Here is a 26105-nt window from a genome sequence, read left to right on the forward strand (position 1 = left end):
GCATTGAAAAATGGTGCCTCCCACATCCATTATTAACAAAGTGCCATCAGCCTTCATGTCGACATGTGGGGACGGTTAACAAGTTCCAGCAGCAATTTTTCTTTTTTTTAAAAAAAAAATGGGTTAAATCTTACAGTGGCACTGCCAAGTTTTAATATGCATAGTTTAGTTTTTGATATATTCGTCTTGAGGTGGTGAGATGGACCTGGGCCGCCTGCAGTGTGCCAGCACTGTGCTGCTGTGTCAGTTCTAACGCTGTGGGGGAGAGGAGCTGACAAGGCACTGCTGAGCAATGATTTTTGAAGTTGATGCAATGGACTCGGGATTCATCAAATAAGTTTTTATTATTATAACACACGGAATCCTGCGTGAGATTGTCTCCCCCCCTCTCTCTCTCTCTCTCTCTCTCTCGGAACCGGGAAGGGTAGGGGTTGAGTCAGACTGAGAGTGGAGAGCAGAGATTCCCATTGCCTCCCTGGTTTCCCCCTGTGCTCTTCCTCTCTTTACTCCCAGTTGTGCTGTGCAATGCTGCGCGGCGCGACGCGGGCAGAGTCTGAGTGCGAGAGGGAGGGAGGGGGAGAGGGAGGGAGGGAGGGAGGGAGTGAGGGGGAGAGGGAGAGCCACGGTCACACAGAGGGTATTTGAACAGAGGATCGGAACCGAAAAATAATCGTGTAAATGCCCCATCGGCTCCACGTTTCCCAGGTTTGAGAATAATTTATTGTCTCTCCATTTGCAGCGTTAGGAGGCGGTGTGTGTGTGTGTGTGTGTGTGTATATGTGTGTGTGTGTGTACATGTATATGTGTGTATGTGTGTACATGTGTATGTGTGTGTGTACATGTATGTGTGTGTGTACATGTATGTGTGTGTACATGTGTGAGTGTACATGTGTATGTGTGTGTATATGTGTGAGTGTACATGTGTGTGTGTACATGTGTGTGTACATGTGTGTGTGTGTGTACATGTGTGTGTGTACATGTGTGTGTGTGTACATGTGTCTGTGTGTGTGTACATGTGTCTGTGTGTGTGTACATGTATGTGTGTGTACATGTATGTGAGAGACAAGGGAGGCTTTAACTTTTGTTGGTCAGTATAAGCGGATCTTAAAGCTCACATCACCAGTTACATTGCAGTGATCCCGGACCCCCCCCCCCCCCCCCCCCCCTCTGCCCCTCTCCCTTCTCCTGTAACTTTGGGATGGGTCCAGAGCTCAGATGGGAAGCCGTCAGCAGCCGCCGGTACAGTAAAGTACATAGTGTAACCACAATGCAGCCGCAGAGCCCCTCAGTGGGTAGAGGGCTACTCCGGGTGGGTCAGGGGCGACTGAAGGCCATTGCACAAGGACACATTGCCAAGTGTGTGATCTGTGCAGGACCCCCCCCCCCCCCACCCCCCCCCCCCACCCCCCGGGGCAGCGGGTAGCAAATGCATTGCTGAGATCTCTGCTGTTTTTTTTTTGGTGTGTGTGTGTGTGTGTGGAGGGGAAAAAATATTAACCTCCTTTTTTTTTTGCAATGTAGTGAATTGGAAGATCGAGATGGATGTAAACGGAGTTTCTCAGTGTCGGGAAAACAGGAGCTCAGAGCCCATCCCCCACTCGCAGGGGTCTGGAGGCAGTGGCTGTCAGCAACAGCAGCAGCAGGAACAGCAGCAACAGCAGGATGGGCAGAGGCAGGAGAGTCCAGCTGTCAATGCCAACCTCACTCAGGAGAAGAGACAAGCAAATGATAAAGAAGACAAGAAGGTAAGAGCAAACTCCTTCACTAACCTCTCTGGGCATTCCCCCCCTCCTCCTCCTCCTCCTCCTCCTCCCTCTCTTCACATAACACAATCCATTCACTAATATATCATTGTGTGCTGTTAAACGTGCAACTGTACACAGTACTCTCTTACGTTTGCAGAAAGAGGAATGTCACAAAATTGCTGGCCTCCCTTCCCCAATAAACGTGCTCTTTGTTTTTCCTCACCACTGTGATAATTTGTGAGGGATCAGCGCAGATGTGGGATTACCTGAACAAAGTGGTTAGATTGCAGGAACAATAACAAGGTGAGGTTCAACATTGTCCGCAATTATTGAAAGCATGTTGTGATTTGAAAATAAATACATTAAGTGTCAAAAACAATCATGCCCTAAACTCTTCTGCATCCAAAATCCTCTATTCAGGATCATTTCTTGGAACCTGTAATTCCAAATTACCTGGAGGGGTAAAAGATCATTTAATAATTAAACTTTTACTTATTAAACATGGAGGTTTTCCGCTCTTTATTGGTTTCCATGTGATTATTTTGTTCCCTCTTGACTTAACATAGTTGCTTTTCATTCACATTGAAGTGCAGTTAATGGTGTGCTGAACAATTTATTAAAGTTTTATTTGATCAAAATGAAATGTGCTATTGAATATACCTTTGCCTTTTTGAGCTGGCATTCACTGAAATATTTGGGCAATTTACTTGTTCCACACAGTTTTCTGTTTTACCTCTAATGCAATCTATAAGATTAGCAATGTGATACATCATATTTGGTGTTATGTGTCGCATTGTTTCTGGATTATTTGACTTTACCTGGTCTCTCTATATATCAAATGCAGGGATTATCTTAATGAAAAAATTATATTTGATCAGTTATTGGATTAAAGTTTTGCTGCCATTTGAGAGTTAAATGGATTACACACCTTTATTCGGATTTGAATTCAGACGCAATCATTCCTTTTCTTCTGGAAACCCAAACATTTCGCCAATAAAGATCCAAAGCAGACTCTCTTGGTGAATTGTAGCTTTTTTCTGACAAATGGCTATAATATTTTAGGACATTGCATTTACAATGTCACGGTAGTGAATGTAAATTCATTGGAGAAGCTGTAATTTTCACATTCACCATATACATGAGCAATGCATTTTTCAGCCTAATTCACATGCGTACGTTTTAAATGCTTTTTCCTTTTGTGTTTTCCATGCAATTGGCCATAGAATCACAAGCCACAGAGGTATATTTCAACCTTTGTTTGCTTGTAGACAATTGCTGTCTCCTAGCTGTGGGCAGGCGAGCTGTTCAGATAAGGCCTGGGTTAACTCTGTGCACAGTGGTGTGTAACTTAATAAAATCATTCAAATTTACACTTTCAGCACTGCCACAAGGTGGTTTGCAAAGCACATGCATATTATTTACATGCTTGTTTGTTATTAATTTGTCAGCCTGCAAGCAAGCATCGCATAATTATTCTCTTTATTTTATCAGCCTAAAATAGAAGTTAAGTCAGTTTACCCATGACTTTTTGTGTTTGTGTACACATCCAGATGCTTCAAAACATAATATGGTCTCATAATTCTTTTGTAAGCACTGAAGGAGTATAAAGGGTTTGGCAGTGTTTGTAATGTCTGTGTTTGTGCATGACATAGTGTCCGGCAATATATTGCTATAATTGAACAAATTGTGGTTTTGTAACCAAGTTATACTTTGTAATAACTCCTGCAAAAGCCTGAAGAACAATATTGGGAGAAAAATATATGAGAAGCCCAGACATAAGGTTAAAGCTACTTGGGTTTCAGGGTTAAGATACATTACTAGCACATAAAAGGCAACCTGCATTAAATTAAAATTTAAAAGCCAAAGGACAAGCTAGGCTGGGAAACATTCCATGATTCTAAATGCATCAAAATTTAACCTGCAGATATTCTGTTCTTCACCTATATGTGAAGGAGTATAAAGTGCTTGGTCGTGTTTGAAACATGTATGTGTGTGAATTGCTGTACCAGGTGTCAGCCTGGCTCAGTTGGCAAAACTCTCGCTGCTTAGTGAGAACGTTATGGGTTCAAGCCCCTTGTCAGGACTTTGAGTTCATAGTCTGAGCTGACACTGCAACGCACTGTTGCCTTCTAGAAGGTAGCATATTTCAAATGCAATGTTAAACTGAGAACCTGTCTGATAGTTCAGGTGGACTTTAAAGATCCCTTGCCATGAATCAAAGAGAAGTTTCTCCCTGTGTCCTGGCTAACAATCCCCAGATCAAATTGGTCATTCACTTCATAGCTGTTTGTGGAACTTTGTTGTATGCAAATTGGTTGTCAGGTTTGCCTGCAAATACAAAATCATTACACTTTATAATAATTCCTGTAAAGTGCTTTGAGATCTTCTGACAATGTGATCAGGTGCCAAAATAAGGAATCTTATTGTTATATTGCTATAAATAAACAAACTGTAGTTTTCCAATTAATTGGTACTAAACACTGCATGGACAATACATTTTGTTTGATATACTTAATAATTTGAGTTTAGTTGCTGCATGTTTTGAGACATAAGACGGTCCTATCACCCTATGAGATAACAAACATTAATTACACTTGAGCTACACACGCTAGCAGCCATTTGTAATGAAGTTAATGAAAAAGTGCACGAAGAACCAAACTCTGACTAATGCTCGTCAATAGTCAGAGCACATACCTCTGTTGTCATCAGGTAGAAAAATAGCGACTATGGGCATATGGCGCTCATTCTGTTATGGGTATTGAGCCTCTCCCTGAGTTAGGGCAGCCTATGGGAATTGTATTGCACCAGATACTTGATGTAATTGGTGCCTTTTTTAAGGTCCAATCAGATCCTCCCCTCAGTTGCCCAACAGAGGACAAGTTCACCTCCAATCCTTCAATTGCATATTAGAATGGTAAATTACCCGCCAAATTGTTGTAATCGACGCTAGAGTCAGGCTTGATGGCACCACAAGTATCAAAGACGTTAAGTACGTTAAAAAATAGTATTTAAAGTGCTCGTAAAAAAAAGTATTTAAAGTGCTCGTAAAAAAAAATGTATTTAACGTGCTAGTCAATATATTTAAACAACAGAGGCATAGAAAACAAAAGGTGTGACCGTGACAGACACTTGGGGTTTAAATAAAGAGAAAAAGCTGAAAGACAATATTGAAAAGGAAATCTGCAATTTGGCTCTTCAGTCCTCTGTTTGTTGGAAGATGCATTATTTCATAAATGGTGTAGCAGAAACTGAAACACTATGTTGGTGATGTGCCAAATACCATCTAGTCTTTGACTTCAAATTAAAGATTGCGCAGAATTATGGAAAATTCTTCAATTCAGTTGTAATTTAGAAACCAGTTACTTTGAAAAAAACTGCAAATAAACAACTTCCAAATTAAGACTGAATTTAGGAATTTTCCATGATTCTTCATTAAATTTAAGATGAAATGGTCTTACAGGTTAAGATCAGGTAGAATTTTGGGTCCTGAGGGAAGTAAATTTCAGGTTTAATCGGGCATTGTCACTTTTAATGTGAGATTGATTACAATGAAAGAAAACCAGAGTTGTTATTGTAGAGGTGTTCCTGGCTTAATCTGCTATTGTGAGCTATTGTGGGCAGAGCAGCGCTAGGGGTGGAGAGAGGGAGGAGAGGACAATTTGCTTGATATAGTTACACCTTAGGTACTGCTGCTACAGTACTTATTAAGTTGTTATTCAATCTGCAAAGCATCTTATTTTTTTATCAGAGGCATAACAATCTTTTTTAAACGGTGGACTTTCGCTCACAAAATATACAATCAATTCACTTTACAATATATTCTGTGAAGCGCTTTGAGACATCTTGAAGATGTGATAAGGCTCTGTATCAAATGCAAGGATTATTATTAAATACGGATGAATAATGCGAACATATTTTTTTAAATGCAGTACAGTAAATGTATGTACTGCGTGCATTTACATGCATATTCTTTCTCAAAACCTGATAAATGGAATTATTAAACATAGTTTGTATGTGTAGAGCTAGGAAGGAAATCAGGAGCACCACTCAATGGATAAATGCAGTGTGTGATGTGATAATTCAGATAACTTCTGAGTATCCAAGCTAAACTGAGAGTTCCATGGTATCCCGTCGATACATGAAAATTCTTGAATCTGAGTTGGAATGCGCACTCTATCCTCAGATTGGCACATTGCTTACCTCATTCTGTATTAAGCGCAGGTTGGCAAGAGCAAAGGGTTGGTGACCCTAGAGTGTGTGTTGCAGTACTGTTGGAGCCTATCCAGCTAAAACTGCACAGCTTGCCATTGATATCGCTATTAGGCAAGCTGCCCGCTGCTTGTCCAGTGAGGAGTACCCTACCTGTTAGGGCTTTGCCTTGCAAGGTTAACAGGAGCTGAGTGGGAAGAATCTGCCCCTTGTGACCACCCTACAAGTCATGCCAATTAGCCAGGTTGGCTGGCCTGGTGCTCCTGTAGCCCTACCTGCTTCAGGACTCAGGCTACTGAGATCAGCGCAGAGGGCTGACTTGGACATGGAGATCCTCTCTCTCTCCACCACCCCAACCCCCAGAGGATAACCACATAAATGTATACTGTAATTGTAACAATAACTTGCGTATGTGATTTCATAAAGGCTATAGCCCAAACATATTTGTATTATTCTTGCTGTCACTACAGTTATGTCCAAATCCCTGAGTGTCCAAAAAGTCCAAATCCCTGACTTGCGATGTCCTCCCGATGTGAAAGGCGCAATACAAATCTAATATTTGTATTGTATTGTGCTTTATTTTAGACTGACGGCTTGCTCATAACTCTCTTGTCCGAAAGTTTAACCATTGGCCATTCATGTCATGACTGGTTCTGAGACATTGCTGTGTGCAAATTAGTAGCCACAGTTGGCTTCAAATACATAGTCACTACACGTGAAACCCTATGAAAGTTTTCAAGGTGATAAGTTGCTATACCTAATGCATATTATTTTTTGTAAAGGTAAATTCATTCTGTGGTTCATATGTAAGAAGATTATTTCTTGTGGTTTCTTTCATGTTGGCATCCTTTTTTAGTGTAAGCTGTATGCTTTCAGAATTTTTATTTCAGAAGCACACAATGAAATAAATGAGCTTCTTACAAAATTATGTATTATGTTAAAGACAATCGATTTTGGAGAATGCCTCACAAATGGGTTTTGTTCACAGGATGTGATTAATTGCACTTGTTTTGGCTACACACAAGAAAGACTAACTTCCATCAGGTATAGGGATAAGAAGCAGTGTTTGTGTTTGCAGGTTGGTTTCTGCCTGGACACTTAAACAATTAGACTCTGTTTATACTTACAGTTTTATTCCCGTGTGAAAATGGTATTCAACCCATGAGTCTAAAGACTAACAGCGACCAAATACTGTGATCAAACTGTCAATATACTCTGCCAGCCAGTTGACGGCTCGAACATACTTTGAGAGTAATGTTGCCTGAATATAGTCTCTTGTCAGGATTGCAATTGATATTCACTGTCCAGAATGTTCTGCCACAGGCGTGCAGTGCAGGGCGAATACACTCTGATGGTAAATGTCTTATATCACAGTTGATGTTGTGTGCGTCTCTGCCTAGTAAATGTACAATTGAGATCTTTGTTTGCCTTCAAACATGTTTTTATTGTTATTCTAAATAGCGCTGCACAGGATTTACACGTTTTGTTGGTGGTTAGGCAATAGCAGGTGTATGGTTCAATTTAGGCTACACAGTGCTTACAAATACCCACAGTACATGCATCTGTACATTTAGGTGGCATTAGTCTCTGCACTCATCTCTTGGAAGATGGTTGATAGGCAGGGGAAACCAGGGCTCAGTGTGTTTGGGGTCTGTTACATGATACCCTTGGGTAACAGGGAGATAGTGATGAGCTGGGACCTCACTAATAATTTATTCCCCGTCTCCTCCGGTTGTAAGGGTTTGAGAAGATCTGTTTGGTGTAGGACAACACAAAGGAGACCCAGTTGTCCTCCTATTTTCCAGTCTTGGCTCAGTTCTGCATTACCCGATTGATCAGATTGATCACTGACTCACTGGTGTTCACACATTTGTCACAAGGGCGCCAGATTCTGCTATATAAAGGGGATGGACACCTTTGAAACTTTTGGTAATGGTGGCAGTCTGTGGAATGAGAAAGTCCCTCCTACTGCTGGCCTCATATTGAATAGGCATTGGATTGCGGTTTTGGAGGGAGAATCAAATTATGCTTCACATTCTTTCCAGGACCTCCTGCCAGGATATCTGGAGGCAGGGGCAGCTCATAAGTATACTAGGAGTGTGCAACATAAACCACAATTCCATTACCTGGAATTGATGGATCTTATGGGGTGTGTAAGAGTCTATCTGAGCCACCTGACTCTCATTGTCCTGGAGGTGGAGGTAACCAGGGACACTTTCCAATCCACTCTTGTTTTTTGATTACATTTGACACCGAGTAATGAGTGACTGATGTGGTGGAGAAAAGGAAATGTCATTTGTTGAAGAGCATAAAAAAATAAAAGTGAGCCCTGGTTATTCAGTCCATTCCACTCACTTCATTATCCACAATGTGTTTCAGTAACTCATCAAATCCTTTCCCATTTATTTCCTTTCCTAATTTTACATTCATCTATTTGTTGAATCATGAATCTCCACTTTCCATTTAAATGCTGTATCAACCCCCTGCACTATTACTTCAGAGATGTTTGTAGCAGTTAACATTTGACACTATAATAACTAGAAAGACTTAGAAGTGAGTTTTATTGTGGGAGTAATTTAAGTGAAGGATTTAGTTCATGTACTTGTGTGTTTTATGGATTAATATGGTCTTTATATGACTGAAATAATTCAAGTGAATCTTGAAATGCAATCCTGACTCATGCATACCTCCAGCAGTCATTAATATATCCCACTTTCCCTCAATCTCCATATATGGAAGCTTTAGTCTCTTTCCAAACTATTTTCTAGTTGCTTCACCTGCATGTCCCCTAAACATGGTCGGGCAATGTCCCTACCTATAGCTTGTTCTTTGTTGGGGAAGGCAGAACGGGTCATTGAATGGGTCCGTGCCATGATCTGTTCTGCCTTCTCACAACTCTGCAACATCCCCTGGCTCTGCCACTTCCTGTCCCCTCAGGTTGCCAAGACCCTCATTCATGCATTTGTTATATCTAGGCTCAACCATGCTAACTCTCTGGTTGTCGGCCTTCCCGACTCTTCCCTCCAGAAGGTGCAGATCGTTCAGAACTCTGCAGCTCATATCCTTCCCCACACCAGGCTCTGTGACCTTATCAACCCCACCCTCGCCCGGCTCCACCTGCTCCCCATTCCCCAGAGGATCAAGTTCAAAATCCTCGTCCTCACCTTCAAAGCCCTCCACCGCCTTGCTCCTTCCTACCTCTGTGACCCACTAACGCCATATCGACCTGTCCGTTCCCTCCACTCAGCAGGCTCCGGCTTGCTTGTCCCGCCTCACCATCAGCGGTTGGGTCTTCTGCCTCTCTGCCCCCACCCTTTGGAACTCCATCCCATGATCCCTTCTTGATCCCTCCCATGTCTCCTTCAAGGCACGTCCCAAGACCCTCCTCTACGATCATGCCTTCAATCACCCTCCTACCCTTACCTTTCCTGCCCTCCATCCCTCCTGATCCCAACCCCCTGCTTAGGTCCAAATCCCTGACTGTCAAGCACTTTGGGACATCCTCCTGACGTGAAAGGTGCAATGCAAATGTGAAGTTGTTGTTGTTCTTTGTTGCAATCTTTCCTTAAGTAATTTCTGATTTGGATTTTTTATCCTCTGAATAGTATAGTTGGATGGTCACATATTTCTATTAAGCATTTATTAGTCCTCCATAACATCCGGTTTGACTGATGGAATCTGATCTTGACAAGGCTATTCTCTTGCTTAACAACTGGCCTCACTTTCGGATCCCCCATGCAATGTTGGCCCGAGTGAGACATACTTGATCTCTGCCTCATGTTGGAAAAAGTAAACTATGAATAAATCACTTTCAATTCAATTATGATCATAAAGATGAGTAAGTATGATTTGTAAGTCAAATATTTAATGATTATATCTCACTGTTGCCTTGTCTTGTGCCTTGTGCATGCTCAATAATTTGCTGTACCGTATTATCAGGTGCCCAGGTAAAACTTGTAGTCTATTACCAGTTGTAATATTAGGTCAAATACAAATATTTTATTCACACAGTAAGTACTCTCTGAGCAGAGTAACTAAAGTGTGGATGTAGCCTTTTTGTCTTAAAATTCTGAAATTCATCTTAATTTGGAAGCTGTTTATTTTCTAATAATTGTGGAAAATTGGTTTCCAAATTAAGACTGAATTTAAGAACTTTAAGACAGAATGGTCTTACAGGCTAAGACTAATAACATTTTAAGCCTCCAATCAGAAGTCAAATTAAAAAAAATCACTATTATGAACAGTGGTGGTGGGGAAGGGTTCCCATTAGGTCATTCGATTTGATCAGTGTCTTAAAGACTGAAAATTTGAGGTTGAAATGATCAATGAATGGCTGTTACAATTTCTATGTAATAATAATTGTTGTCTTTGATGTAGCACTTTTCACATCAGGTGTATTCAAAGCACTTCACATATGGGATTGCCATGTATAACCCCTAACCAGTGATGTATGTAATTTACAAGCTGTTTTCTTTGGAATACCATACTAATCAGGCAGTTTTCCCTTTTCCTTTGTCAAAATTCTTGGGTACGACTTCTGATTGACTGCACAGCTAAGAAGCCTCATGCTGATATGAAAATGTGAACTTTTGCACCAGATATAATAATTATAATTTATTGAATTGATTATGAAATCTAATTTTGCCATCTTTTCCTTGGCTGGCTAAAGGGAAGGAGGTAGATGACACTTTCTTCTGTCTTTGGTCCAATGGTTGGTTGGAGGGATCCGTCGTGCCACTGTTGTGTTTGATTGCTGGTTGCGATGTTTTAATGCAGCTTCGTGAGATGCCAGCTTAACTCAATGGTGTCCCATGAAAATGGGACTCAAACAGCTTTCCTGGGATCAGGAGGAAGATTTGGAATCTGCCAGCTAGTGGGAATCCAAGATGCTAGTACAGATCATGGGACCCCAGGCACAACAACACAACGAATGCCTGATGTCACAGTGATTAACATTGCAACAAAACCTACAGTTTGGATTCAAGCATTTTGGTCTTTTACAGGGTCATAATTTTAGCAAGACGCAAAGGACAAAGCTGCGTATTATTCAAATTTAATGATTTCACACTATGAATACTTAACAGTTTGTAAGTAACTGAACCCAAGGGTTAGATTGGACTTAGTTACATATTACTGTAGTTTCTGTGACTTTATACGACATGGTGTGGTTGTTTTTCAGTTATCAGTTATGATATTTATGTCTTACTCTTGTCTAGAGAATTTCAATGTTACAATGTGAATTTCAGAAATTACCAGGAAATTAATTGCTGCAGTCCCTCTCCTCCGGATCAGTCCCTGCCCCCCTCAAAACTGCTGTCATCACCCCCTCTTCAAAAGATCTTCCCTAGATCCCTCAGCCACTACAACTCTATTTCTAACCTGCCCTTCCCCCAAAAGTCCGAGAACGCGTTGTTGCCAATAACTCCACGCACACCTCTCCTCCCACTCCCTCTTCGAACCCCTCCAGTCCGGTTTCCGCCCACAGTACAGAGACTGCACTGGTGAAAGTCACAAACGACATCCTCTCTATCTGTGACCAGGGCTTCCTCTGCCTCGTCCTACTGAAGCTTTCCGCCGCATTCAACATAGTTGATCACGGCATCCTCCTCCACTGCCTGACCTCCATCACCCACCTCAGTGGGACCGCACTCGCCTGGTTCGAGTCCTACCTCACAAACCGCCAGCAGTACATCTGCACAAATGGCTTCTCCTCCCGCTCTCACCCTGCGGGGTGCCCCAAGGATCCATCCTTGGCCCCCCTCCTCTTTCATGGTTCACACCTCCTCCACCTACCCAACCTCCCACTAAAACTCTCCGAACCCGTACGCAACCTAGGCGTCATGTTCGACCCCCAATTATCCTTCCTCTCCCACACCCAGTCCCTCACCAGCACCGCTTTCTTCCATCTCCGACGCATTGACCGTCTCCGCCAATACGTCTCTCCGAAAGCCGCTGAAGCCCTTTGTCACCTCTCGGCTGGACTATTCAAACGCCCTCTCGCTGGCCTCCCCTCCACTACCATCCATAAAATCCAGTTTATTCAAAACTCTGCCGCCCGCATTCTCACCCGCACCAAACTCCGCTCCCCGATCACCCCAGTCCTTGCCAGACTGCACTGGCTGCCTGTCCCAGAGAGGATCGACTTCAAGATCCTCACTCTTGTCTTCAAATCCCTCTACTCCTTTGTACCCCCCTACCTCTATGACCTCCTCTCTCCTCAAAACAGTGCCCGTTGCCTTCGTTCTTCCGGGTCTGGCCTCCTCCTTGTCCACCGAGTCCTCCGCTCCACCCTTGGACAAAGAAAAAAAGGGCTCGGGAAAATTTGAGCGGAGTCTGACAAAATGGATGATGCTTTCAGAGATAGCACAGATGGGATGGTCTGAATGGCCTCCTCCTATACTGCAGAATTTTATGGTTCATTACTTATAATCACAGTTTCAGCTAGTACTCTCTTGCTGTCACCCGCAAAAAGGGTTGCACCTTGGCATACAGCTCCCCTGTGCTTTCTACTGCTCGGTTCCTCACATTTCACAAATATTAAACCACATGGAGGTAGGTTAGGAAAACTTCTCAGCACCTGATGTAGAAATGACTGGGCGAACAGTAAGTTTTATATAGAAACTGCTCAAACATCTGTCCATTGTTATTGGAGTGCATGCAGTAAAAGATCTGATTTCTGTTTTACTTATGGATTAGGCTTACTATTTGCTATATTTTACAATTATCCTGCATTTAATTTTCTGAAAAAGTGATCCTTTATCAATGAATAATTGTGGTAGTTGGAACAAATGTATCAATAATAATCATACTTAGATTTGTTTTAGTACCTATCATGTCAAACTGACAGCATTTGGTAATTGCAGTGAATCATAGCTATGTATGTATTTGTAGGTAAATATGGTAACTGGTTTGTGTACAGCAGGTCCAACGAAGGCTATGGTATGAATGACGAATTCTGTTGCTCAGCTCTTACTGGATTTCATCAAGAGGCATCACAAACTACCTTAAAAGTAAAGGACTGTATAGAGGAAGTAATTTCTGTTCAAAACCCTTCCTTTAAATTTAAAGGCAAAATATGGCCCAAAAATACATTTAATGAAATAATTATCTCTTAGCTGGTATCTCACGCACCAGCTAAGAAATGTGGTGATCCACTGGATCCAATGGGGGCCGGGGCTGGATTTGGAACTAGCTATTTTTCTGACATTGGCGGGGGGTGGGGGCGGCGGAGTCACAAGACATCAACTGTGTTGCTGAGCAGGGAGAAATTTTCTGTGATATTTTAATGCGACAAATGATAAATATTACATGTTCCTATTTTTCACCCCAATATATCGAAAAACATAATCTAGCTGTCGTGAAGAGTCTTCACTCTTCACTGTCCTTCTCAACAATGTCCTCAGGCATAAGGCTGTTTTGGTCATGTAAGAGATGGGGATGTATCCCTGAGTGACTCCATCTATTTTGATGAGGTTGGAACCTTTGGACAGGCATGGGAGCAAATTTCTCTCCAATATTCTAACAGAAACTCATTTCTTGAGGAGCAATACTATATAGTACAGCAGTAAATAGGACTGTTAATCATTATTAATATTCTCTCCAGTTTAAATTTGACCCTCCCGGCATCTTAGGTACCTTTTCACCACATCCTGTTCTTTATTCAACATGAGATGGTTATCTGCAGAAAGCAATTAAATATAACACAGGATGATGGCTGAATGATCAGGTGGATTTTCCTCCTCTCCTTCACTAATTTCACCCGTTTGATAAACCCTGAGCAACAGTATGCCTGAATTAGCAATATGCCACTTTCCATAATTAGTCAAGAACCGAGACCTCAGGGAGGAGAGGATTGCACAGCTGAAAGACAGTGTTTGAGCACATTCGGTTTGTTATTTTTCCTCAGTTGCGTCCTTGGACCAAGAGCTGGATGGTCCTGTGTTTCTAATATTTTAAAGTATATGTTACCTGGGAATGATTACAAAATAGCAGTCTAATGTTCTGTTTACACTGCTAAGAGTTGGAAAAAATGTTTATACTTCTCCACACTTAATTTATCCTCCCAAATCCCTTCTCCTCTTTCTTCAAAACCCTCTTTAAAAACTATCATTTTGAATGTGTCTTTGGTTAACACTGTTGTGATCCCCCACTGTGATCCTCATCGTCTTTGTAAATTGCTTTGAAATAATATCCTGCATGAAACGTGATTCATAAGTGTGAGTTCACAAAGTTCGTGAAGTACTTTGAGATGTTCTTGATGTTGTTGCTAAAGGTGTTATATGAAATGGATTTTTTTATTTTCATAAGTTTTCACAAATATCAAATGAAAAGTATCAATAGTAATTTACACATCTCACATTTCAGTGAAATTGGATGTTCATCTTTTAATGTTCAAAAGACAACTGATTAAATCAGTTTTTAATAACATTAATAATGAAAATAGCTGGTGCGTTCAGTGAACCACTGAGGAGTTTGAATGACCTTGGGGAAGTGAGCCCAGTTTTATTCTTGCCTTTCATGTTTGTACTGAAACCACTTTCTTCAACTGGTGTGTGTGATAGCACTCTAGGGCCTTTAGCCTCCAGGGCCCTTAGGCTCAATCCCCAGTTACAAAAATAGAAATTTACATCACCAAACAACAACAACTTGCATTTATATAGCGCCCTCCATCTGGGGGCTGTCCCAGAGGGCTCAACAATGTTGGAGCCCGATGCCGAGCCAGTGGGAGGGGGAAGGTGACTGTAGGCACGGTCGAAGAGAAAAGTCTTCTGTCACAATCTGAAAATGGGGAAAGGGGAGGGCAAGGCGAAGGGGTTGAGGGAGGGAGTTTCATAGCTTCAGAGCGTAGTGGCTGAAGGCACGGCCGCCGATGGTGGAGCAGAGGATTCGAGGGACAAGGAGGAGGCCGGACTCAGTAGAGCAGAGGCACTGGGTACTGCTGTGAGGAGAGAAGAGGTTAGAGAGATAGGGGGGGGGTGCGAAGGCATGGGGGGATTTAAACACTAGAGTGAGGATCGTGAAGTCGATCCACTCTGTGACAGGGAGCCAGTGGAATTTGGCAAGGACTGGGGTAATTGTGGTGCGGAGTTTTGTGCGGGTGACAATGCAGGCGGCGGATTTGTGAATAGTGGAGGAGGGGAGACCAGTGAGGAGGGCATAAGAGTAGTCCATTCGAGAGGTGACGAAGGCATGGACAAGGGTTCTGTCAGACAAGCTGACAGAAAATCAGAGGACTGGGGGATGCAGCTGGAGGTGGAGAAGTAGAGTTGAGTGTCATCCGCATACTTGTGGAAGTTAACCCCGTGTCTGCGGATGTCATCTCCGAGACGGAGCGTATAGATGAGGAAGACAAGGAGGAGCCTTGGGGAACCCCACAGGTGACCGGGCAGATAAACCATTTGCTTAAATGTAGTGCTGGCGGTTTGTGAGGTAGGACCCGAACCAACAGGTGCGGTCCCACTGAGGTGGGTGATGGAGGCCAGGCAGTGGAGGAGGATCTCGTGATCATCTATGTTGAATGCGGCGGAAAGGTTCAGTAGGACAAGGCAGAGAGAGCCCTGGTCTTAGATAGAGAGGACATCGTTTGTGACTTTCACGAGCGTTGTCTCTGTACTGTGGGCAGTGCGGAAACCGGACTGGAGGGATTTGAGTAGGGAGTGGAGGGAGAAGTGTGCGCAAAGTTGGTTGGCAATGATGCGTTCCAAAGCTTTGGCCAGGAAGGGCAGGTTTGACATAGAGTGGTAGTGCACGAGGTTGGAGGGTTCAGGTTTTTTAAGGAGGGGGGGATGATGACGGTGGTTTGGAAGGGGATTGGGACTGATCCTGAGGAGAGGGACTGATTAATGCTGTCTGCCAGCAATTGGCACAGGAGGGGGAGCTGGCTGATCAGCAGCTGGGTGGAAGGCAGCAGGTGGTGGGTTTCCTCAAGGTGTTGGAGGACTAGAGGAAGGGAGGAGAGACGGGCGCAAAGGAATGCAGAATGGGGGCCACGGTAGGAGCTGAGGTGGGGGGTGGGAAAAGGAGATGGAATGGAGGGGGTGGTAGGGCTCACAGGGCAGGAGGATGAGGCTGCAAGACTGATGATTTCAACTTTAGAGGTAAGGAAGTCCATGACCTCTTCAGACTTGGCGTTTGATGTAATGATTGAGGGGCGCAAGGAGGAGGTGGTGGGTGGTGGAGAATAGGATTTGGACCAAAGGAGACCATTTTGGCTGTGCTGCATTTACAGTGCTATTTAGAGTAATTTCCAAAGGGAGGGGTCCTTGGAGCTGAACTGCCAATGAAATGTCAGAATCAAATCAACCCTCTGTGACGGTCTCGGGAGTCTGGTTCTCAAGTCAGCACATTGGTGATATGGTTTTAGCTGATTACACTCCAGCAGGACTCGAACTCGCACACTGGGGTTCCTAACCCTGGCTCTTGGCAATCTGTGCCTAATAGTCTTTTGCATTAGGTAAACTGAATATGTCCCTGCTGTGAGAGACTGCATAGAGTACTGTTTTCCAGACATGATAAATTCCACATGTTGGTGGACTGCATGGAACTCTGTCTGATTTGAATACTCTTACGATGGTAATGGGTTTCCACATGTCAGAGACCTATCTGACCAACGTATAAGATACTCTCATTCTCCTGCATTTTCTCCAAACCCTTTCGTATTTCTCCTTTTCAGATACAGTACAGCCTCACTCTAAGATGCTTAACTATACTGTTAGTTTGCATATAATGAGCCTGCACTCATTATATTGTGCATGTGCACAGTTAGCCAGTTGTTTTGCACATGCTGTTCAGCTTTTCATGCTAAACTGGCAGATTTTGGCTCAATAGATCAACAACAACAACTTGCAATTATATAGCACCCTTCCTGCGGGGCAGCTTCCTGGAGTGGCGAGGGAGGGGGCAAGGCGGAGGGATTGAGGGAGGGAGTTCCAGATTTGGTCATGTCGCTTCTCACTTTACTGCACATGCGTAAAACTGGAAGTGGTATTGGCGGCTACCTCATGACCAGTAAGTCGACCATTTTAGCTTCTCATACTAAGAAAAATGGATGACTTCCAGATCATAAGTTGCCGATAATAATAATAATCCTTGCATTTGATATAGCGCTTTTCACGTCGGGAGGACGTCCCAAAGCGCTTCACAGAACACACTGTAAAGTGAATTGACTGTATATTTGTGGGTGAACTCGGCAGCCAATTGCGCACAGCAATGTCCCACAAACAGTCGTAGATTGAAAATGACCAATTTATTATTGTTTTTGGTTTTGGAGGGATTATTATTAGGCTCTGTGTGGAGTAAGGAAACTTGCCCAAGGTTTCGCTCTGCCTGGAATTGAACCCAGGTGTCTTGCTTGCAAAGCGAGTGCTCTAACCACTGAGCTACAGGACTCCACAAATGACTCCATGTCATTTACACCTTTCACAGAAAACAGGAAGTAACATTGTTATCAACTGCTGACCTAGAAGTCAGCTATTATTTCTGTTGGCTAGTTGTGCATCTGTTGTCTCACCTGCTAGCTTGCCTCAGGATAACGCAGAGTGGGATTTTGTAGATGGTTTATAATGAGACTGCACTATATTTTTTCCAATTCCTGCATTTCTAGGGTAAACAGCTTCAGTTACTCCTTTCTAAGGTTCTCGTCTGTCCGAGCTCCAATTTAGCTAGCACATTTGGTGGTAAATCATTGCCAAACTTGTGGCATGTTCACCAGGAAACATGCTGAATAAACACATTTGTAACGTGCTACTAAATGAAATGGTTGACAAGCACCATCTGAACTCTGTGACAACTGAATTTTAAAATAATTCCCATATATCTGTTGATTTTATTATAAAAGACAGGTAAATCTCATAAACTGTATACATTTTCATAATCCTTTTGCACCTGATGCTACAGAGGGATGACAGCTTAAATAAGAATAGATAAACTACTTATAGGCAGATGTCATCTAGGTATTTGAGATGATATCCACAATAGTTTTCTACAACAATATTATGTCAGGCTTTTTTCAAAAATATTAATGTTTTGTAATAATAATACTTACATTTGATATAATGCCTATAACATCGAGAACATCTCAAAGCTTGTGTGAAGAATATTTGAAGGCAAATATGGCAGCTAATTTGTACGCAGCAATGTCTCACAAACAGCCATAAAGAGAATGATTTGGCAGACACTAGGAGAAAATCTCTTGTCTTTTTAAGTAGTGCCGTGGGAACTTTAATATCATTTGAAGCGGCAGACAGCTTCAAATCCCAATTTTAATATTTCATCCAAAGAATGGCACCTCTGACAGCGTACTGCTCCATCAGACATTGCACTGTATTGTCAGCCTAAACTCTCAACCAAAATCCTAAAAGGGGGCTTGAACCCACAAAGTGACTCAGAGGCAAGAGTTCTGCCAAAAAGCCAGGTTCATACATTTAACTAGAAACACCTAGTTTCAAAAACTGCTTTGTTTTAAAGAGCACTTGTTGCCTTTGACACTGTTGACCACTCTCCTTCTCCACTGCCTCTCCTCTCAGCTCCATCTTCAAGGCCTGGTTACATTCTTACTTCTCCCATCGTCTCCACTTTGTATCCACCAATGGCTTCTCCTCTAGCCCTTGCACAGTCACGTGTTGTATTCCTCAGGCTCTGTCCTCGATCCTCTCCTTTATAATATTTACATGCTCCCACTTGGGGATATCATCAACAGACATGGGGCTAACTTCTACATGTACGTGAATGACACCCAACTCTATCTTACTGCCATTGTACTCATAATTTAAACCCCAAATAGGTGCCATTAACCCATCCTGCCTTCCCACCTCCACCACATTGCCTGCCTCTGCTGCTATCTCTTCCCTCAAGCTGCTGAAACCCTCATCCATGCTTTCATTATGTCCAGGCTCGTCTACGCTAACTCCCTGTTCACCATATTTCCCAACACTTCTCTCCACAAGCAAGTTAATCCATAAGACCATAAGACGTAGGAGCAGGAGTAGGCCATTCGACCCCTCAAGCCTGCTCCGCTATTTAATAAGATCATGGCTGATCTTCTAACCTAATTCCATTTACCCGCCCTATCCCCATATCCCTTAATCCCTCTATCCTTTAGAAATCTATCAACCTCAGTCTTGAATATGTTCAAGGTCTGAGCATCCACAGCTGAGTTGAGGAAATGTTTCCTTAACTCAGTTCGAAAAGGCTGACCCCTAATCTTAAGACTCTGACCCCTAGTTTTCTGGGGAAACAGTCTCATGGCATCTACCCTGTCAAGACCCTTAAGAATCTTATATGTTTCTATAAGATCACCTCTAATTCTTCTATATTCTAGAGAATATAGGCCTCGTTTACTCAACCTATCCTATAGGTCAACCCCTCATCCCAGGAACTAACCTAGTGAATCTATGCTGCACCCTCTCTAAGGCGAGTATAACCTTTCTTAAATAAGGAGACCAAAACTGCACACAATATTCTAGGTGCAGTCTCACCAAGGCCTTATACAACTGCAGCAAGACGTCCCTACTCTTGTACTCTAACCCTTTTGCAACGAACGCCAACGTAGCATTAGCCTTCCTAGTTGCTTGCTGTACCTGCATACTAACTTTTTGTGACTGGTGTACAAGGACACCCAAATCCCTCTGAACACTAACACTACCTAGTCTCTCCCCTTCTAGAAAATAATCCGCTTTTCTATTTTTACTACCTAGGTGAATAACACACTTCCCCACGTTATACTCCATCTGCCACCTTCTTGCCCACTCTCCTAGCCTGTCTATTTCCCTTTGCATTCTTCGTGTGTCATCCTCACAGCTTACTCTCCCACCTATCTTCGTATCGTAGAACTCTGCAGTCAGAACTCTGCAGCTCGTGTCCTCTCCCGCACTAAGCTTTATGAGCTATCTCCCAGAGGATAAAGTTCATGATCCTTGTCCTCACCTTTAAAGCCCTCCATGGACTTGCTCCTCCCTACCTATGCAACCTGTTAAAGCTTCACCATCTGCCTGCTCCCTCCGCTCTGCAGGCACTGGCCTGCTCCACGTCCCCAACCCTACCAGCTTTACTTTCGGCAGTTGAGCCTTCAGCCATTATGCCCCAACCCTCTGGAACTCCATCCCGGAGCCCCTACGCCTCGCCCCCTCCTTTGCCTCCTTCAAGGCCCTTCTCAAGACCTTCCTTTTTGACCGCACCTTTAGTCATCTTCCCTCCTCCCCACACAATCCTATAGGGTATGTTTTTTAAATAGTGCTAAAACTCAATTCAAAATTCAAATAGTTTTTCTTCCTAATTTCTGTATATCTGCCACAAAACACACAGTCACTACACTTTACAGGACACCTTCCTGACTTGAAAGGGGCTATACCAAATCTAAAGAGGATTATTAGTATTATTATTGTTATTATATTCTGTGGAATAGTGCCTATTGCATTATAATAATAATCCTTGCATTTGATATAGCGCCTTATCACTTCGTTGAGACGTCTCAAAGAGCTTTACAAGATATACTGTAAAGTGTGTATTTTGTGGGTGAAATGTGGCATCCACTTGCGCATAGCAATTTCCCATGAACAACTGTGGAGGTGAATGACTAATTTTATTTGGGGGATTGCTGGCCAGGACATTGGGAGAAACTCCCTTCTCATTTTGAATAGTGCCATGGAACCTTGGTTTAATGTCTCATCTGAGGGACGGCACCTCCGGCAATGCAACACACACTGCATTGGGGTGTCAGCTTAGACGATTTGATTCCGTGTCACGATGTGGGTTTGAATTCAAAACCTTCAGATAGAGTGCTACCACTGAGCCAGGCTGACACACATATCTTGAAAAATATCTTAAAACATCTGGAAAGTGTAGTGACTATTTTCACGCAACAATGTGCCACAATCAGCCAAAAAGTGAATGACTAATTTGACATTCACAATTTAAATGTAAATTGATGTTGTAGTTGTAATAAATTAGATAAAAAAATCAATGTATAATAGAAATGAAAAATTATGATTGCAGAAATGACAAGTAAATGTGAACCAAGGGTTGTACTATTTGGTGAATAGTTGGTGAACAGGTGTATTTCACTGCTCCCTTACTCTCCTTATCTATATCCATTAAAAAAATCCAGAACAACACTATGCCTGAATTAGCAATATCCCAATTTCCACGATCAGCCAAGTACTGAAGCCTCAGGGAGAAACAGATTGCACAGCTGAAAGATTGTAAATTGGTGTTGTGCTTTTCTTGCTGTGTGCAGATCCCACTGTTACTGCAATGTGACTTTAAAAAATAATATAATATAATTTTTAAAGTAAAAACATATTTCAGCGCCACATCTGAAATGCTCTCCAATGAACAAAACCTCTTGTTTCCCCTCTCCCAGCCTTCAAAACACTCCTCAAAAACATATTTTTCAACCATGCTTTTAGTCAACATCCCTAATTCTCAGTCTTCCTATAATAAATTGGTCACTCAGTCCACAACTGTTTGTGGGACACTGCTATGCGCAACTAGCTGCTGCATTTCACCCACAAAATATACAGTCAATTTACTTTACAATATATTCTGTGAAGCGCTTTGAGCCATCTCAATGGCGTGATAAGATTCTGTATCAAATGCAAGTATTATTATTATTCCTACCTAGGTGTAAATCTTCTTAAGACTTTTGTTCTAATTGAAAAGCACCATGTAAGTGCAACTTGCAGAGAAGTTAGCATCTGTTGCTCAAGCTCCACACCTCCAACTGCTTTAGGGATGTATGTCCGAGCTGTGTGCAGGAAGAGAGTTGCTGTACTGAGCTGTGCAACTCACCATGAAGCTTGCAGGGAGTTCCTGGTACTGGACATCTACCTAGAGAGGGCTCAAACCTTCACTTTTCGGATGTGAAATGACCAACTGGTAACCATCCTCCTGGGGTGGGGGGGTTAGGATTAGGGTTGGGTGTGGGGGGAAGGTAAACAGGGTTTCTTTAGAGCTGAACTGGCTCCAAGATGACATGATGACAGTTCAGCTTGCCTGGCTCATTGGCACACCAGTCACTGTGGACAGGGATCCTTCCCATTCAGCTCCTGTTAACTCTGTTGAATTTGGATACTCTGAAGCATGCAGATGGTTTCCACATGTGGCAAACACCCTTGATTATAAAAAAATTGTAAGATTCTCCTGAGTGAACAGAAAAATTATACATACGATTTGCCCATCCCCATTGTATGTCTTATGTAATTAGAGGCGGCAGCAAGGGTCTTACAATGAGAGCTTGGTCTGTTATTCACATGGGCTGATGCCTGGCAAAAGAAGTTCAATACAAATAAATGTAAGGCACGACATAGAGGTAATATGAATAGGTACGATATGTACACCGTAGATGCAATACAACATTGCAAGGAGGAAGCTGAAAGAGATCCCGGGGTGTTAGCTGACTTATGAATGGGTATTCTGGAAGGATGAGATCAAATGAACCAAAATGGTTCATCTGTTCCAATCTTGTGATATTGTGTACGTCATCAAGGTGAGCAGTGAAGAATTTCATCAACATGCAGAATTTCACCTGTTACCTCATTACACAATGCCAGAGACAAAACCAAACCATTTCAGACCATATGTTCAGGAAACAATTCTACAGGAAGGAGATGATTTATATTAATATAAACGAACTGTGAAATTGTCTTTTTCATTCCAAATGTTACATTGACACTAAATAATCCATTTTCAGTAATTTTGCTATCTAAGCATTCTAACTGTATAAAAGCAATATCCTTTTAAATAAAAAAACTGCATGGGCCTGAAATGTGTCCGTTTATAAAACACAAACAGAAAGCCCATTCAACAAACTCTCATCACTGAAAGTAATGAAATCTCATTGGACCCTGACATTTCTATGTTTATAAGAACAGGCATAAAACCTGGGCAGAACAGATTTTCTGAATACACAGACACAAGCTAGAATTACAGCCTGAAAGTTCTCATTGCCAAATGGGTAAATGATGATTTGGTACCATTATTGAAATTTATCAGGTAATGAGGAGGTGCTATCATTGTATTTCATATACAGTTAAAGTGTGGCAGCAGCCATAAATCCAGCTGTGGAATCTGGAAATGTGTTCACCTACAAATACACAGGCACTGTGCTTCACATTAAAATCCTATGAAATCTATGAGATATCTCAATAACCTGATGAGGTGCTATAATTGTAACATTAATCCAGTAGTGGCGTGTGGAATTTAAAGTTCAAAAGTCACCACAGGATGGAAGAGTTTGGACAAGCCTGTTGTTGGCCACACTGTGGAAACATATATACTATATGTTTTGTAGGCAAATAGGGCAGCCAATTTGTGCACAGCAAGCAATGTCCCACAAACAGCCATGAAGTAAGTGACAAATTTTATTTGGGGGATTGTTGGCCAGGACACCAGGAAAAACCATTAAACTGACATTCTGTCTGTTTAGGTGGACATTAAAGATTCCATGGTACTATTCAAAAAGGGAAGAGAGTTTCTCCCGGTGTCTTGGTCAACAATCCCCCAAATTGGTCATTCACTTCATGACGGGAACATTGCTGTATGTAAATTGGTTGCCATGTTTGCCTAGGACTTGAGACATCCTCCTGATACTATATCAAATGCAAAGATAATTATTATTGCTGTATCATTCTTCAATGGTTGACATTTTGAATACACTATCAAGCATACTGACACACAATCAGATGAAAGGACTGGATTGGTGAAGAATAAAAACAAAATCCAGTTTTAGTATTTATTTTGTTGAGGGCGTCTCAATTAAACAAAATACTAAAATAAATGCCAGATTGATACTGTGGAGAAATATCTTTAAAAAGTGGTAATGAAACCACTGAATGGGTTGGTATTTGAAAAATGTTTGAACTAAATGCACTCAGTGATACAGTACTCCAGCTGAAGGTGGACAATGGGTTCACTGCTCCAAGGATCAAGCTCTGTTTGAGAAAGAGATGCTTTTGGAGGTTAAAAAGCCTCTCTATTATCTGTGCTTCTCCTTGGCGGCACAGCACAATCCCATATTAGGATGGCTGCTCTACCGTTTGTGCAGCATATAAGGTTGCGAGTGATAAACCCACTCAACACCTAACACTTCACTTTGGCAGAACACCCTCATTGACTGGAACAACCCTTAATTAGTGAAGGCAGGAAGCACAGGAATATCCAGATGGTCAGAGAGCTCTGCCAAGGTATTCAGTCGAATATCTTCCACTTCAAGCAGGAGAGGTGGTCTGAAGGATAATCAGTTTCTGGGATCCCTGTAGTTATTGTGCAGACCTCGTGGGGATATTAGGGATATGAATCAAATGAACTCAGACGACTTGACTCGCATGACAGATGGAATGCCGTAAATCTGGTGGGCACTTCATTATATAGTGTGTCCGTCTAATGAGAAAGGGTGGCCATTCTCACTTGCAATTGCTCAGATACTTCAGGGTTATGGACTTGAACGCTGAGATTGATTCCAAGTGATGGGACATATTTCTGTGGATTACTTCAAGCACCATAGGCCATACCGAACAAGGCTTCACACAACAGAAAATTATGAATGCATTTCAAACCCCACGTAAGATGTACCACATAGGAAGAAAAACAAGTGATTTATCACCATTGCAATGCCATGAAAGCCATTATCAGTCATGTACTCTGAATGTGTCTCAGGATTTTGGAGGGAGGCGATGCTGTCGTTAAGAAATCTCTTTTCATTTATCTGCTTGCTTTATGCATTTGAGGTATCTTTTGGGGATCCCATGGCACAGTTAATTGCTTGGAATGGCATCTGAAGCACTACAATGCAGTTGGAAAAGCACACAAATAATGGTTTATTTGAGAACATATTCAAGATGTGACAACAAGTTCTTGTTCAACGGAATCCTCCATCGTGATGGGCGATCCCCTTTGTAATGGAGCTCACCATTGTCACAATATGCATAATGCACATGATATCTTTTTGAAAAAAATGAAGTGTGATATTTCCAGACATTAATAAGGCTGTCTCATTTTGTCAGCCATGCAGGGCGCAACGTCGTGCATTTCATATCATCCTTTATTAATGCAGCACTTCCTATATTTCCATTAGAAGGTCTAATCTGCAGTATTTCGCAATGGGATTCCTTCATAACAAATCCTGTTAGAATTCCCATGGACTCACAGAGAACTTAGAAAACTTCATGCAAAAATGAGAGAGAGGGGAATAGAAGGGTGGAGGCTTGTGTGGAATATAAACACCGGGGTGATCTAGTGGGCCTGTATCCGTGCTGTATCATTCTATGTAAAATGCTGGTGAAAGAACAATGCTGATAGTTCAGAAAACCAGTTACAGATGCTTTTATACAGTTATAAATAATACTTTAATTTTTTGTACCTATGATTATATTGAAGTATCTTGAAGTGCATTTCGCAGTGATTTACTTTGAACAGTTAGTGTTAACCAAATTTCATTTTGGTGAATTTTGATCAGGGAGAAATAAATACCAGGGTATCAGAACTCCGCGCTCTTCTTCAAAGTTATGCCATTGGATCTTTAATAGTATGCTATGTTTTTATACTCAGTGGCATTGAGTACAAAAGTAAAGAAATTATGCTTAAGTTTGTATAAATTATTGGCTAGGCTGTAACTGGAGTATTGTGTTTAGTTCCAGTTACCTCACTTAAGGAAAGATGTTAGGGTTTCGAGAGCATACAGAGGAGGTTTACAAGAATGATTCCGCGGATGAAGGACTACAGTCTTGAGGAGAGGCTGTGTCTGTTTTCATCGGAACAGAGAAGGTTGAGGGGGAACTTATACAAAATCATGAGGGGCTTTGTTATACCAACAACAAAATTACATTTGCATGGCGCCTTTCACATCAGGAGGACGTCCCGACGTGCTGGACAGTCATTGCTTCGGACCCTAACTGAGGCTCGGGATTGGGAAGGGAGGAGGGCAGGGGGGAAAGGAGTGTGATCGAAAGCATGGTCAAAGAGGAGGGTCTTGAGAGAGGCACGGAAGGGGGCGAGGCGGAGGGACTGTGGGTTGGAGTTCCAGAGGGTGGGGGCAGAGTAGCTGAAGGCTCGCCCGCCAATGGTGGGGCGGGTGAGGCGGGGGTCATTAAGCAAGCTGGAGCCCGCTGAGCAGAGGGAACAGGCAAGATGGTAGGAGTTTAGGAGGTCGCAGAGGTA

General features: G+C 42.4%; 1 protein-coding gene across 1 annotated transcript in view; it reads left to right on the top strand.

Annotated features, from left to right (window-relative positions):
- Window positions 1-585: 585 nt before the first annotated feature.
- LOC103187487 (RNA-binding motif, single-stranded-interacting protein 3) overlaps window positions 586-26105 on the top strand; it is a 565148-nt gene continuing 539628 nt past the window's right edge. Inside the window, exons 1-2 of the mRNA XM_042346715.1 lie at window positions 586-705; window positions 1522-1745. Of these exons, the coding sequence (XP_042202649.1) occupies window positions 1539-1745 (207 nt within the window). The 5' untranslated portion in view covers window positions 586-705; window positions 1522-1538. The remainder of the gene's footprint in view (window positions 706-1521; window positions 1746-26105) is intronic.

This window comes from Callorhinchus milii, unplaced genomic scaffold (assembly GCF_018977255.1).
Source record: "Callorhinchus milii isolate IMCB2004 unplaced genomic scaffold, IMCB_Cmil_1.0 Scaffold2, whole genome shotgun sequence".
Taxonomy (NCBI): domain Eukaryota; kingdom Metazoa; phylum Chordata; class Chondrichthyes; order Chimaeriformes; family Callorhinchidae; genus Callorhinchus; species Callorhinchus milii.